The 14,796-nt window shown below is 50.1% G+C and overlaps 1 protein-coding gene across 5 annotated transcripts in view; it reads right to left on the bottom strand.

Moving 5' to 3' along the window:
* Positions 1-14,547, bottom strand: part of ZNF362 (zinc finger protein 362) — a 40,336-nt gene extending 25,789 nt beyond the window's left edge. The window contains exons 1-2 of one of the 5 annotated variants that reach the window (XM_072609684.1): positions 14,363-14,539; positions 386-456 (exon numbers count right to left, since the gene is read on the bottom strand). In XM_072609684.1, coding sequence (XP_072465785.1) covers positions 386-423 — 38 coding nt within the window. In that variant the 5' untranslated portion in view covers positions 424-456; positions 14,363-14,539. Of the gene's footprint in view, positions 1-385; positions 457-6,206; positions 6,362-14,362 lie in introns of those variants that run through there. The other 4 variants (XM_072609681.1, XM_072609683.1, XM_072609679.1 and 1 more) reach the window with 4 other exon arrangements.
* Between the last annotated feature and the right edge of the window lie 249 nt (positions 14,548-14,796).

Here is a 14,796-nt window from a genome sequence, read left to right as displayed (position 1 = left end):
TGCAAGGGGGCATGGGTGAGCTCTGCTTGGCTCAATGCCAGCAGCCCCCAGGGCAAGGGCTCCTTAGGGGAAGGGGAAACATTTTCAGAATCCCTTGGACGATAGAAGGAAGACTAAAGTCACTGGGCTGAGACTGCCCAGGGCCGGTTTAATGGGCTCCAGCCAAGTGCCCAGCACCAACTAGCAAGGCACCCACTGACTTTCTGTGAAATGGGCACATGGATATTCGAAAAGCATACACACAAACACCAGGCAAGTATACACAGGGGTGCACACAGACACAAACATGCACACATATGAGCAGGCACACATGCAAAAAAGACACAAAGATACACAAACACACAGAGACACACACTAAGATGCATGCATACAAACACAGACATACCGTGTGTGTGACAGACCCTTTTGCACAGATCTGACCATGTCACTCCTCTGTTCAAACTGGTTCCCTATGACCTACAGAATAAAGTACAAACCCCTTAGCTTGGCATTCAAGGCCCTCCGAGGTCTGGTAAAATCCTACCTTTCCAGTCTTGTCTCAATCAGTTCCCCTCCATTTCCTCTTTCCCCAGCTAGACTGAATGACTCGCCATCCCCTGGACATGTCCTGTACTGCCCTGACCTCCACATCTTTGCTCAAGCTGCTCCCTATGCCAGGAAGACCCTCCCCCCTTGGTCCTCCCCTCCGTCTGCTGAGTTCCTTCCCGTTGTTCAAGGGATCTAACCTCCTCTGAGAAGGTTCCTTAATATCCACCCACTCCACCACCCTCAAGCTAGAGATGACCTTTCCCCCACTATGAATATGGGAGACTGAGGGATGCCACAGATAGAAATAAGTGGTCAGATTTGGGAAGAGGTAATCAGTTTGGTTTGGGGATGCTGAGTTCAGGGCTCTGGTGGCATCCAGGAGGGGATGGCTAGTAGGAAGTGGGGGGCGGGGCTGTGGATCTCAGGTCAAGACTGGACACATAGTTTGACATTTCTGCATGTAGATGTGATAATGAAAACTGTGGTAGTGAATGAAATTATCCAGAGAAAAAAATACAGAGGAAGGTGACAGCCAAGGATGACCCCCTGGAGAACAGCTGCCCTGTGGATCAGGGACAGATGAGAAACCAGTGAGAGGGGAAGTATTTAGGGAAGTAGGAGCATCTGGAGTGGGTGGGATCTCTGAAGCCAGGGGAGAAGAGTGTGCAGTAAGATGAGGCAGTCCCCAGGGCTGAAAGCTATGGAGGAAAGGGCCTGGACCATTGGGGGCCCTGAAGAAGAGCGATGGGGACAATGGCTCCCTTTGAAAGGGGCTGAAGAGAGAGAAAATAGTGAAGAAGGAGGGACACCCTTCTAAAGAGTTTTGTCTGTGAAAGGGAGGAGCTACAGAGGCTGGAAGAGTCAGGGGGCAGCTCCTGTGAGGGTGAGAGGTCTAATGGAGGATCCTCAGCACCCAGATCCCCAAAGACTGTGGGCAGACAGAAAGAAGTTGAAGACTTACTACAGACAGGTCCCTGAAAAAGTAAGAGGGGATCAGGAGCCCAAAGGTCAGGATTGGCTAAGCCTTCTGTGACCTGAGTGGAGGAGGAGAAATGGGAAGATGGAGAAGGGGAGAGGGCCTCCACCTTCTCAAAAATCAGCCCTGAGGGGAGGTCCGGAACAGCCACTGTGGGAAGAGACTGGGGGTGGAGACTGGGCTGTCTGGCTTCCATGAGGAACTCAAGGAGGTACCCTGTGGGCTCACAGTGAGTGACCTTCTTGGGCATCAGCTGCCTAAACACATCTTCTGGCCCTGGTTTCCTGTGTCAGGGCCTGATCTCCCCCAGCAGGCTAGAAGTTCTCTGGGGGCAAGGTCTGCTGAGGGTCCTTCTGTACCTTGTTCAGGTGGCAGCTGGTGGAGGAGGGGGGGAGGCCCCTACAGATTGGCTGCCTGTAGGTCAGTGCTTCAAAAGGTTCACAGAGGAGCTGTATACCTGTCCTAGAAAGGGAACACTCAGGGCCTACAAAGGCAGAGTGGGCTGTTGTAGACAGGGCACTGACCTGGCAGCCAGAAGAGAAGTGATGGAATTCGACTTCTGACCTTTTTACTAGCACTGTGCACCTGGGGCCTCAGTTTCCTCATCTATATAATAGAAATAATAATAGGACCTACCTCACAAGGTGGTACGTGTAATGTTCTTTGCACACCTTAAAGTACTAATTTTCTGTCATAATTAATAATTAGAATTAATTAATAATAATTACTACAATTACATCAAAGGGCCTGTTCTGTTCCCTGACCTCCCTGAGAGATGGCAGGATAGCAGGGCCAGCAGCAGCCACACTTGAGATGCTGTCTGGGATCCAGGCACAGGCTGGGGACTGAGGGCCACCCAGGTAGTTGGGAATGGTCCCCTTCCCTGCCCCTGCTCCAGGCTAGTCCCAACATCTTTCAAAGCTCCTCAGGAGAAAAGGGCACATCTCAGCAGCAGAAGCTGGGCTCCCTCACTCCTTCCTGCTCCAGACCCAGGGACAGTCCTGCCACATCCCGGAGACCCTCTGAGTCACAAGGACACAAGCAGTCCTGCAAGAAGTTGACCAAGGGAGGACAGGTGGCAGGGAGAACAACACTAGGAGAGGGGAGACAAAGCCACACCTTCGATCACTCCCATACAGCTGGGAGGTGGTGGTATTTTTGTTACACAAAGCCAACAATATTATCATGCCCACATAATTCCACCTCCCATCTGTATATGGCTTTTTCCAATTTCAAAGGGCTTTACCGACATGACCTGGGCTGTGAGGCAGGAAGGGCCAGTATTTGGGCTTTGCCCAAATCCTGTTTCAAAGATGAGGAAACTGAGACCCCAGAGACTACCCTCCATTTTCTCCCAATGTCTTGTTTGTGGCTTCCTGAGGGGAGGCACTGGGTTTTGTTGTCTGCTCAGGGTTTAGCGCAACACCTGGCACATAGCAGGGGCTTATCGATGCTAGCAGATAGAAAGACTGACTGATATTGTGGAAGGACCATGAAACTCAGTGTCAGGACACAGCTGAGTTCAAATGCAGCCTGGAAGCTGTGCCACAGGCTCTGTTCCCTCAGAGCACAAACCTCTGGCCTCTGTGCATCTCACATTTTCCATCCATAAAATAGGGGCAGTCATCCTAGTGTTTACCCCACAGGGTTGAGGTGAGGATCAGGTGAGGAGATAATGCATGGACAGCATTGCACAGGCCATAAGGTGTCCCATATTATTATTCATTCTTGTCATCTTTGAAGGCATCTAGAAAGCATGGTGGAGAAGGCCCTGGATGTGGAATCAGGAGGTCCTGATTTCAAACCCTGCCTCACACATTTACTCACATGGCGGCTCGTCAACTGAACCTGTTTCCTCCAATGTAAAATGAAGATAATAACAGTACCCACCTCCCAGGGCGCTTGTGAGGACCCATAGAAATGCTATTCATTGGTATTTTGATGTCTTATGAAATTCGGTCCTGGGAGGAGTTGTTGTCCCACTAGAGTTATTTTGTATTTAATGTTAGGTGAGGATAAAGGGATTGATTTGGGTGAAATTATACTCCTTATTCACCCCATTCTTCATGGAGTCTGGGGGTGAGTTACTATCCTGCTATTTTATTAGTCTTTTATATTTAATGTTCTGCAGACTGCTGCACATGTGATTATTATGGTGGCTCGAACCCAAGTCCAGTGCTACTTGTACAACAACATCCTGCTGTGTTTGATGGGTCCAGGCCTAGGGGCTGTAGCACTGCAATTCACATTCTCCACCCCCTCTAAGGGCAGAAACTGCCTGGGATCTCAAGATGTGTCAAGCAGAGCCCAGCATCACACAGCCTTTCTGAATTTCTCAGGTGGAAGGCCTCCATCATTCTATCAACATGTCCCTGCCATGGGCTTATTAACCTGTGCTGGGCACTAAGGGGTGCAAAATGGCGGTGCCTGCTCTCCCAGAGCTTACAGTCCAGTAAGCGATTGACAAACACAAATAGGCAAGAAACTTAGGAGGGCATGACCCTACCATTTTCATTTCAACTAAATTCAATTCAGCGAGCATTTATGAGGTACCTACTATGTGATGGGCACTGTACGAGGGATGGAAGATACAAGGGAAAATGAAACAGGTCTTGTTCTCAAGGAGTTTCCATTCTATTATGGGGGAGGCAGAGGGAGGAACAGTATTCACAGAGGTAAAGGACTCCATAAAGGAGGCTGATATATGCCCTAAACCAGGGGTGGGGAACCTGTGGTCTTTTACAAAGGGTATTTGTTCTGTGAAGTTTGGATGCCGTCACAGGGCTGAACTTGAGGAAGGCCACAGGTTCCCCACCCCTGCCCTAGATTTTAAGAGGATAGAAAAGAAAGAGATCAAAGAAAAGAAATACACTGAGATTTTCAAAGGAAAATCAACTCCAGGGGCAGAAGGCTTCCAAGAACAAAGTTCTAGCAAATGGGAACCAATGAGAGAGAACAGAAGGAAATGTCTGAAGATGCTCAAATGGTTGCTCCTGCAGGGAACACTTAGGCTAGCTCTGATTTCGAAAGGATGAGTACTGGAAATTGAAACAAGGTACAAGGAGGTATGGACTTGTAAGAATGGTATCAGAAAGGCTCCAGGCCTGAGGGGCTGAGGCAGGTGAGAAGCATTACAGACACCAGAAAGGGTGGAGGAGGCCCGGAAGCCAAAGAGAAAAAAGAAGGTCCTCACTACATCAAAATACTCCTAAGGCCACTTTCTGTAAGTAGAGAAGCATTAGAAAGAAAATAGATGCCCATAGACAAGCTAAAAGATATGAAGGTAATAGAATGCTATTGTGTTACAAGAAACAAGAAGTATGAAGAATTCAGAGAAGCCTGGGAAAAGTTAAACAAACTGATGCAGGTAAAGTAAGCAGAACCACGAAAATGGTTACACAATGACTGTAGCACTGTAAAATGAAAAGGAGAAAAAAAACACACAAGGGAACCGAATGCTGTTTAATTGTGGTGACCCAGCTTAGCCCAAGACAAAGGATGGAAGGTATCTCCCTCCCTTCTTTGAAGAGGTGAGGCATGATGGATGGGTGTGGAACACCACATTTCTCTAGACTCCCCTGATAATGCTTAGCTGTTAGTTTGGCTGAACTGCTTCCACCCCCTTTTCCCCCTCTTTGTTTATCTTTTGGCTCTTGGGTGGGGGAGAAGGGAAGAAAGGGATATATTTAGAAATTACAATAATGTAAAAATGGTATCTTTTTTTTTTTTTTAAATGTGCAGAGGCAAGAAAAAACAAGGAAGGCTGAGGGCCCCTGCTTGGGGAAGATGGAGAAAAAAGATACCACAGGCCTAGGGGGAAGCGACCTAACTCAGTTCTTTTACTTTGGATGCCAGCAGTGCCATAGGGCAGTTCAAAGTATTGCTGTGAGTGGACTCTTTGTAACACATAAACAAAACCAAAACAAACCAAAAAACTGGAAACAAAGCAGTGGTCATCAAAGGGGCCCTGGATATAGAGGCAGAGGGTCTGGGTTTGAATTCCATCTCTGCCACTTCATAGTTTTGAGACTTTAAGAAAGTCATATCTAGGCCTCAGATTCTTTAGCTATAAAAAGAGGGGATTGGACTAAGTAACCTTTCAGTTCATAACTCCTTTCAGTTCATAGGATTGGACTAAGTAACCTTTCAGTTCATAACTCCTTTCAGTTCATAATCTATAATCATCTGGGTACCCAACAATTGGAGAAGAGCTGGGGTTTATGAATTTGGCGAAGACAGAATCTGAACCTGTGGCATCGTCATCCCTGATCGGCAAAGAATCTCTAACTTCAAGTTTTAAGTTGCCTGCAGCCCTGGGACACTGGGAGAATTGCTCATGGTGATGGGTAAACGGCACGATTTGAACTCAGTCATTCCTTATTCCAAGACTAGTCCTCTGTCCACTATGCCAGGCTGCTCATAGAGGACCATAATGGAAAATTATTGCAGCACAAGAAAAGACAAGTATGTGGAATCCTGAACAACATGGGAAAGGGTTGGATAAAGTGAGGCAGAGAAAAGCACATTACACCGGAACAATATCCAAAATGACTATAATCGTGTAAATTAAAAGAATACTAAAAGCCAGCTGAACTCTGAGTAACTGCAGAAAACAATCCTGGTCCCCAGGAACAGATGAGGAAATGTAATGTGATCCTTTCTGTAGAGAAGTAGGGGGCTCAGGGCGCAGAATGACGCATACCTCATCAGACATGGGTGACATATTAGCTGGTTTTGCTGAATTGTTTTTCTTTGTTAGACAAGAGGGTTCCATCAAAGGAGTGAGGCATATCTGGAAATTACTGTGATGTAAAAAAACAAAAGGCCACAATAAAACTTATTTATAAAAAACAACCCCATATGTGAAGAATAAATACATGGGGGTTTAGCAGACCAAACGTTTAATACAGGACCATAGGATGACAAAGCAGACAAAATAGCGAATGAAATAGTGGGCTGAGTTCACGGAAACAGAGCATCTCTAATGAAGGAACTGACGGCCCCACTTTCTCTTGCTTGTGGAAAGGTTAGCAAAAGAATTAGCCTTTATTAAGTGCCTGCTGTGTGCTAAGTGCTTTTTACAAATATCTCATCTGATCCTCACAGCAACCCTGGGAGGTCGGTGCTATTATGATCCCCATTTCACAGTTGAGGAAACTGAGGCAAGCCTAGGTTAAGTGACTTGCTCAGGGTCAGGTTACACAGCTATTAAGTCACAGAGTCTGAGGCCAGATTTGAACTCAGGTCTTCCTGACTCCAGGCCCAGCGTTCCATCTCCTGCCACACTAGTTGCCATGGTCAGATCACATTTGGGGGTCTGAAATCCAGGTTTTGGGACAGACACTGATAAGGTATACAGTGTTGAGGGAGGGCAGCTAGATTGGTGAATGGCCTGAAGATCATCCCATATGCAGGATGACTGAATGAACTGCAGTTGCTTTAGAGCCTGGAAAAAAGTTTGAGCAAGGGGAAGGGGAGGAGCCCACTGTGGAGGAACCCAAAGAGCAGACCTAGGGATGGCACAGGGACAGAGTTGGCTCTGATAGAAGCAGGGTTGTTCTAGGCATCCAAGCTGTCAGCAGGATAGGCAGCAGAAGCTGGTCGACTACTATCCTGCTGAGGAGGCTCCTGCTCAGGCCTCTGCGGTAACCCACAAACATGTGAATAACGCTACAACCAAATGGGATAAGGGTCAGAAGGGAGGCACAGGGGATGATGGGAGTAATTAACCAGGACCCAGACTTGGAGTCCAGAGGCCCAAGTTCAACTCTTCATGCTGTGAGACCTTAGGCAAGTCACTTAGACTCGGTAAGTCTCAGTTTTCTCAAATGTAAAAAAGGGATCTGGCTGACCTTTCAAGTCCTTTTCAGTCTAGGGTCACAGTTAAGTAGATGGCATCTGAACTGGTCTTGAAGATGGATTAGAATTTTAACAGCCCAAACCAGAGGGAAGGATCGGTGTAAAAGAAGACATCAAGGTTGTGGTTCCCTCGTGTTCGACTCTCCATGACCCCATTTGGGGTATTCCTGGCAAAGATACTGGAGTGGTTGGCCAGTTCCTTTTCTAGCTCATTGTACAGATGAGGAAAACCCTGAGGCAAACAGGATTAAGTGACCTGCCTCCAGTCACACAGCTAACAAATGTCTGAGGCCAGACTTGAACCCAGGTTTTCCTGATTCTGGGCCCAGCAGTCTATCTACCGTGCCACCTATGGAAAGATTTGAAACTTGTGTCTTAGACCTGGCTTCACTACTAGGAGTTATATGAGCTTAAGAAAATCACACAGCCTTTCTGGGACCCAATTTCCTCATCTGTAAAAACAATAGTTCTGAACTAAGGCCCTTTCCTCTGATGTTCCAACCATAGAGACTCAGCTCCAGGTTGCTCATTATCTAATTGAGGTCCAGCACCTCATCAAGGCAGCAGACGGTGGAGGGTAAAGGGACAAGCCTTAAGTCTGGATGATTTGAGGCTTCCCTGGGCTAATACCTTCAAGTCTCAGGGTCCCAAGGTCTCTTGTACTGTCTGTTTCAGATCAGCTGCCCTATCTGCACCAGTGGATCAAGCTTCAATACCAGGAGTTCCAGACCTAAGTGCAGTTACAGGTCTGGACCAAAATGAGGGCCAAGCCAAGCAGTGGAGGTAGGGCCACAAATGCCTGACCTGGGAGAAGTGACAGCAGAGACACATCTAAGAACTTCCACAGGTCTTCAAGGACCAGAAGGATCAGTCACCTGGGATCCTTTATTCCCCACAGCTGAGAGGAGCACAGGAGGAGCACAGGTTCTCTGATTTAGAACCTCAGAGGCCGTCCATTCCAACCTCCAGCCTTGAGGTCACATAGAAGTGGGTGACAGACAGTGGGTCCTCTCACTCCATTCACACACTGCCCTTTCCAGGGAATTTCAGGCAGAGGGAACAGGAGGAGCAGAAGGGGGAGCAAGGCTGCCTCATCAGACCCAAGGACCAGGGCACATGGATGTGCCTGATTTGGGCAAAGAGGGAGAGGACCAGGGTAGTCTCTCAATCTGAACAGAAGGAGGATTAAGGGGCCCAGGAGGTAGAAACAGGGCTGGGGACTTCAGGCTGCTGGAGATCCAAACTCTACCACAGAACCTCATCTGAGCCAGGTTCCTGCCACGGAAGCACTGGGGAAGGAAGATGAAGGAAGTGAGGGCCCCCAAAGGCTCACTTTCAGTTCTGAAAAATGACCATTCTGCCAGGGCCACCCAGCCCCAACTCAAAGATTTGGTGGTTCTCCGCTGCCAAATGCTTCTGAACTATAGGCAAGTCAAGAGACTGGGGCAAAGGGGCCTGGTAAATGATCATTTATCCTTGTACAGCACCCTGTGGGGCCCCTGAGGCTCCCAATCCAACTGGCTGAATCCCAAAAGACTATCCCCAGAAAGACTTAGAGTATAAACAGTCATGGGAGTAAACAGTTACAGGAAGCAGGTGGTGGAAAGAGCTGAACCTTGACTAGCCGTGGGCAAGTCATTTAACCGCTCCCATCCCCAGTTATCTCATCTGTAAAATGGGTACATTCTAGCCCTGCTCACCTCACAAGGGAATGGAGATAAGGCTTCAAGTCCATTAGAGAAAGCCAAGTCCTGGTCTAGAACACAGGGATTTCCTGTTCTCTACCATCTGTCTGTCCTTCCAGACTATCTCATATTCCCCTTCTCCCATGGAACCCTCCCAGACCACTTCATTGGGCACTTATTTACAGCCTTTTTTTCGTTACTTAAATGGGTTAGTTTTACCTTTCCAATTAGACCATGAGCTCTCTAAGGCCTGGCAGGAAACTTGTTTCATTTCCCTTTGTATCTCTGGAAGCTAGAAAGACTTCAACTATGAACCCTGGCAACCACTCCCTGCTGAGGGAAACTCACCCACAGGCTGGGCACAGAGGGGTGAGTTCTCCTGGCTTTTTGCAGTTCTTGAATACAATTCTATCTATAGGAGTTGCAATCTGTGTAAGGGAAGAGATACCCACACTAGGGAATTCTAGATCCTTTAAATCCTGCAGAATTCTGTTCCCCCCTCACCTGGGGGACCAGCACACAGGGCAGGAAAATGCTTGCTGAATCTTCACTTGACAGCAGAAAACGGGAAAGGAAATGACTTTTCCAAGGAATGGGCACCAAAACAGGCAAGGCAAAGACTGGGTTCAGGATTTTCAGCTTCTGGGTTTCAATTCTGCCTCCTGATGGACTGAGCTCCCACCTGCCTTCCCTGCCCCACTTGGACTCAGGCCAAGACTTTGATGACTTGTGGACTATGAGGGGGGTCATCTATGGCTTACTCTTCATTCCTAGGCCACCAATTCTCCCCTCCATGCTAAGGAGACAAGCCTGCAGAAAAGTAGCCATGTCAATTCAAGTGGCTTTGAGATCATATGTTTCTAGATACTCACTGGTCTACATTAGCCCAGAGTCTCTTGACAGATGGTACTGTCAGGGGCACTAGCCTATACCAGTGATAGCCCTTGGGAGCTAGGGTCCCTGCAAACAGAGGTAGGGATTTCCTGAAGCTGACTCCAGACAACTAAATTCAGGGAGCCCTTAGATACCTGAGGAGAGAACAGAGGAAGAGACTTCCCATGGTCCAGCAGGGGAAGGGGGAGGAGGAGGCACCTCAGTGCTGTCCATCCTCCCATTCTGACCTGAACCTCCAAATGTCCACTAAGCATAGGGTCTAACTGCCTGAGAAGAACATAGCACAAAGACCTACATTCCAGTCTCACACCCATAATTCTTGGCTCTTCCACTAACTGTGTAAGACCTGAGTTCAAGTCTGCCTATGCCAACCGTGTGACTTTAGGAAAATCACTGTCCTTCTGAGTCTCAGTTTTCTCAACTGTAAAAATGGGCATGATGAAGCCCGCACTACCAGTCTCACACCGTCATTATGAAGACCCAGCAAGATGCCATGAGCACTGGATGGCAGTCAAGGAGTGTAAGAATGATAGTATAATGTATCCCAACCCAGATCTGGACAACTTGGGGAGCTGCTCCTTTCTTCCTCCCCCAACTCCAGGTCTTCCTGCTGACCTCTCAGGGCTAAAGCTGAGACTGACCCTCTTCTAAAGGCAGTGGCCAAGGCCAACATTCTGGGAGAGACCCAAGTATCCACAAAACCTAAAACTTCTTAGTTCAAGACAACAAGGACCCAAGTTTATACTTGGCTCTTGAAACCAAATGCACACTTTGGAAGTACAAGAGAAAAGATAAAACAAGGTCCTATTCCTGGATAACTAACATGAAATCACAAAATCTCAGAGCTGGACAGGAGCTCAGGGGCCATCAAATCCAACCATTCCTGAACAATAAGCCTTCGGCTATAGTGGACACAGTTTTGGACTTGGTGCTAGGAAAGGCTGGGTTCAAATTCTGCTAGTTCTGGGACCATGAAAGGGTCACAGAATACCTGCCCTCACCCCATGGCCTCAGTTCCCTCACCTGTAAAATGAGGGGGTCAGAGTAGCTAGCCCAGAGTCGTCTGCCTCCTTCCCTCACCTGGACTCTGGTCAAGATTTTGCCCACTTGTGAATTAGCCACATCTCTTCTTTGAACCTTAGATCTAAGATCCTATGATAGCTCTGGTCCCCAATTTCTTCATCTGTAAAATAGGGGATAACAGTAACGATCTGAGGCTCAACTAAGATAACGTATATAGTGTTCTGTGTCCCTTCAAGTGCCATAGAAACATCAGTATTATTACTGTACCCAGCAGCAAGTAGGTATCTGGCCTCCCTTTTAGCACTTCTAGTGAAGGAGAACCTACTCTTCTCAAAGAAGCCAATTCCACTTTTTGGACAGCTCTAATTATTAGGAAATTTGTCCTTAACTGAAACCACCTATTGCTTCTAATTCTTCCCTCTGAGGTCAAGCAGAACACATCTAATCCCTCTTTCCCATGACAACCCATGAACCAGTGAAAGACATAGCAAGTCGACCTTAGTTTCCCCTACCCCTCCTCTTATTTATTGTGAAGTGAAGAAAAACATGCAAGGGAGACTAAGATCTGTACCAAGCCAGGTGGTCTGACTGGGGCTGGACAAATATGGTTCAGATCCTGCCTCTGACATTACCTGTGTGACTGACCTTATGCAAATCTCTCACTCTCCCTATGGCTTGGATCCCTCATCAGCAAAATCAGGGACAACAGATAAGGTGATCTCTGAGGTCCCTCACAGTCCTAGAGGTAGGTGGCAGTGAAATGGATAGAGAACTGGGCCTGGAGTCTGGAAGATGAGTTTAATTCCACCTCAGACACTTACTAGCTGGGAGCCTCTGAGCAAGTCACTTAACTGGTTTACTATAATTTCCTCATCTGTAAAAATGAGGATGATAATAGCACCTATCTCAAAGCTTTGCTGAGAAGATCAAATGAGATAATATTTTAAAAGATCTTAGCAGAGAACCTGGCACACAGCAGGTGCTTAATAAATGCTTATTTCCTTTAACTATAACCCCCTAGATAATTCATTGTCCACCTAACCTTGACCTTCTGGGCTCACCATGCTTCCTTCTGCCAGTCAAGAGCCAAACCCTGGCTCCTGGGGGTGGGGTAGGAAAGAAATACTTCCCTATTATACCTTATCCATTACCACTAATATCTCCCCTCCTGCTGAATGTACCCACCACCTCAAGTCATACAAAAACCCCACTATCACTCCTCCACACATCCCTAGATGGTGCTAGTCCAGAACCTGTCCAACGGACCCCACTCAGGGTCAGAAATTATCGGCTCCTAGCATTCCTCGGAACACTACCTCCTTAACAGACAAGGCACTCGAGGAAAGGACCAGGAACGCCAAGAGATGCAATCCTGTTCTGCAGTAAACACCAAGGATAATGGCAGACGGGGACAAAGATAGTCCATCTAATTGATTATAGAGCCAGAAGAAATAGGAGACGGCATCAAGTCTACCCCCTCATTTTCCTTACAGATGGGGAAACCGAGTCTGAGCCAGGTTAGGGAAAGTGCCCAGGGTCATAGAGCTGGGATGGTAAAGGAGGTTAAGGAAGGCTGCAGAAGTGGGCCGGAGGGTTTGTGGGTTTGGGAGTAAAGACAGAGTGGTTTGGTAAAAGGATTACAGATGGTGATCAAGGAATTAAAAGGCTACCCTAACTTCTCAACTCAAATAGATTTGTTGCAAACTCCTCTTGCATCCCTAGAAAATGGCCTGCGATCAAGCTGCTCTAGGTCTACTACCTGAACCCCGGAAATAATCTTAACCCCTGGGGAAAATGTGGTATTTTTCACCTCCCCCCCAAAGAAGGCGTGTGTCTGCAGCCCACGGAGCAGTCATCCCTGCGGCTGCCCCAAGTTGCTTCTAACAATCTCTCAAAGTGCTTCTGAGGTCCAAAAACACTTAGTCACAGATTCGGAGGACGTCAGAGCTGGCAGGAACCTTCGGAGACCTACATCTAGTCCAACCCCGTCATCGTTTAGAGAAGGAAACTGAGGCGCAGGGAGGGAAAATGCAGCCCCATTAGCGCCTAGCCAGGATCCCCTCCAGGACCGCTGGAAAGGATGCAGGAGCCCCAAAGGAAGTAGACACGCCGGTCACAGCCCATAGGTGCAGACTCCAGGAGAGATGGTGCCAAGGAAGCAGGGCAGGCACCACCAAGAGCCCAGGAGACTGAGCCAGGGGCAGCCTCTCCATACCGAAACCCCTTCCCCGAGCTCCTCCACTACCCCCCCACACACATTCCCACTCTAGGGATGACATTGGGGAGGGAGCATTTCCTCCTTAACGGCGCCTCCCCGCTCCCCCAAAACGCCCGCGCCCCCGGCATCCCCTCCGGAGAAGCAGCCCCTTCCACGCTCATCCACTTCCCCACTACATAACCCGCTAAGAAGCAAATCCACCCACTCGGATCTCCTTCCAATTCTAGCTTTTTGTCCCGCTCACCCCTCCCCGGAGAAAAAAAATGAAAAGCCCCCCCCTCCCCGAAAAAAAGCAAAAAAAAAAAAAAAAAGCCCCAATCCCCAAACTTTGGGTCCGAGTTAACTTTACCCCCGCGGCGGGCAGCCGGGCCCCGATCGCGGGGCTGTTTCCTTTTTTCTCTTTCAAGTGTGATTACATTGTATCTCCAGCCCCGCGAGGCTCCTGCACACTCGGCCCAAAAGCGCCAAAGAAAAGCAAAAAAAGCCTCGGCTTTGGGGGGCCCCCTTCGCCTCCAGCCGCCTCTCCCACATTCTCAGACAGTTTTATTAAAATTTTCAGACAAAAGAAAAACAAAAATGGCAGCCTGGCTTATTTTTAAAACAGGACAGGGACGCCATATTCTGCAGATCTGCAAAAAAAGGGAGAAATCCGGCGCTGGCCACCCAGCCGGCGCGGGCGGCCGCGGCGCGCGAGCCCCGCTCCATTTGCAATCAGTTTATTTGCATTAAGCCCCATGAATCATTGTTTACCGGAGAATTGCGAGCAGGTTTGAATAGCCCGGCTTTAAAAAAAAAAAAAAAAAGAGCCGGAGACACTTCCTCCCCCCGCGAGCCTGCGAGCCGCGAGCTGCAGCCGCCGGCCGGGGCCGGGCCGGGGCCACTGCCGCAGCCGCCGCCGCCGCCGGGGCTATCGGAGGGGTGGCCGCGCAAGAGCGGCGCGAGCCCCGGGCGCTGCAGGCGCGATCGCGGGCCGGGGCCGGAGCTCCCGCAGCCCCGGGCCTGCCCCGGGCCCGGCCCGGCTGACAGCGGGGGGGCTCCCCCTCCCCACGCCCCCGCCCCGGGCCCCGCAACTCCGCGCAACTTTTGCTCCAGGCGCCCGCCCTCGGGCCGGCCCGGGCCCGGCCTCGGGCCGTCAGTCCGTCCGTCCCGCCCACGCCCCGGCCCCGGCCCCGCACAGACCTGGCTCCGCTCGCTCGCGGGCAGCTCCGGGGCTGCAGCGAGAGCCCGCGCCGCCTCCGCCGTGGCCGCCCCGCTGCCCGCCGCCCGCCCTGCCTCCCGCCTCCGCCGCGGCCGGCCGGCCGAGGAGGGCTGGGCTCGGGCTGGCTCCGCTCGGCTCGGCTCGGCTCCGCTCCGCTCCGGCGGGGAAGCCCGAGCTCAAACCTTCCGGGTCGCCTGCTGTTCACTTCTGGGGGCTGCAGGCGCCGCTACCGCGGCGGCGGCCGAGGCTGGAGGAGGCGGGCGGCGGGCGGGCGGGCGGCGGCGGGCGGCGGGCAGGCTCGCAGGCTCGCTCCCCTCGGCTTCTCCGCCAGCCAGCCCCGCTCCGGGGGGCGCTCCCCGCCGTGTCCCCGGGGGCCGGCGCGGGCCCCCGCCTCTCCCCGGCTCCGCTGCGCTCC

Source organism: Notamacropus eugenii, chromosome 5, assembly GCF_028372415.1.
Source record: "Notamacropus eugenii isolate mMacEug1 chromosome 5, mMacEug1.pri_v2, whole genome shotgun sequence".
Taxonomy (NCBI): Eukaryota; Metazoa; Chordata; class Mammalia; order Diprotodontia; family Macropodidae; genus Notamacropus; species Notamacropus eugenii.
Note: the sequence above shows the minus strand (reverse complement) of the source record. Positions and strands in the feature narration are given on the sequence as shown.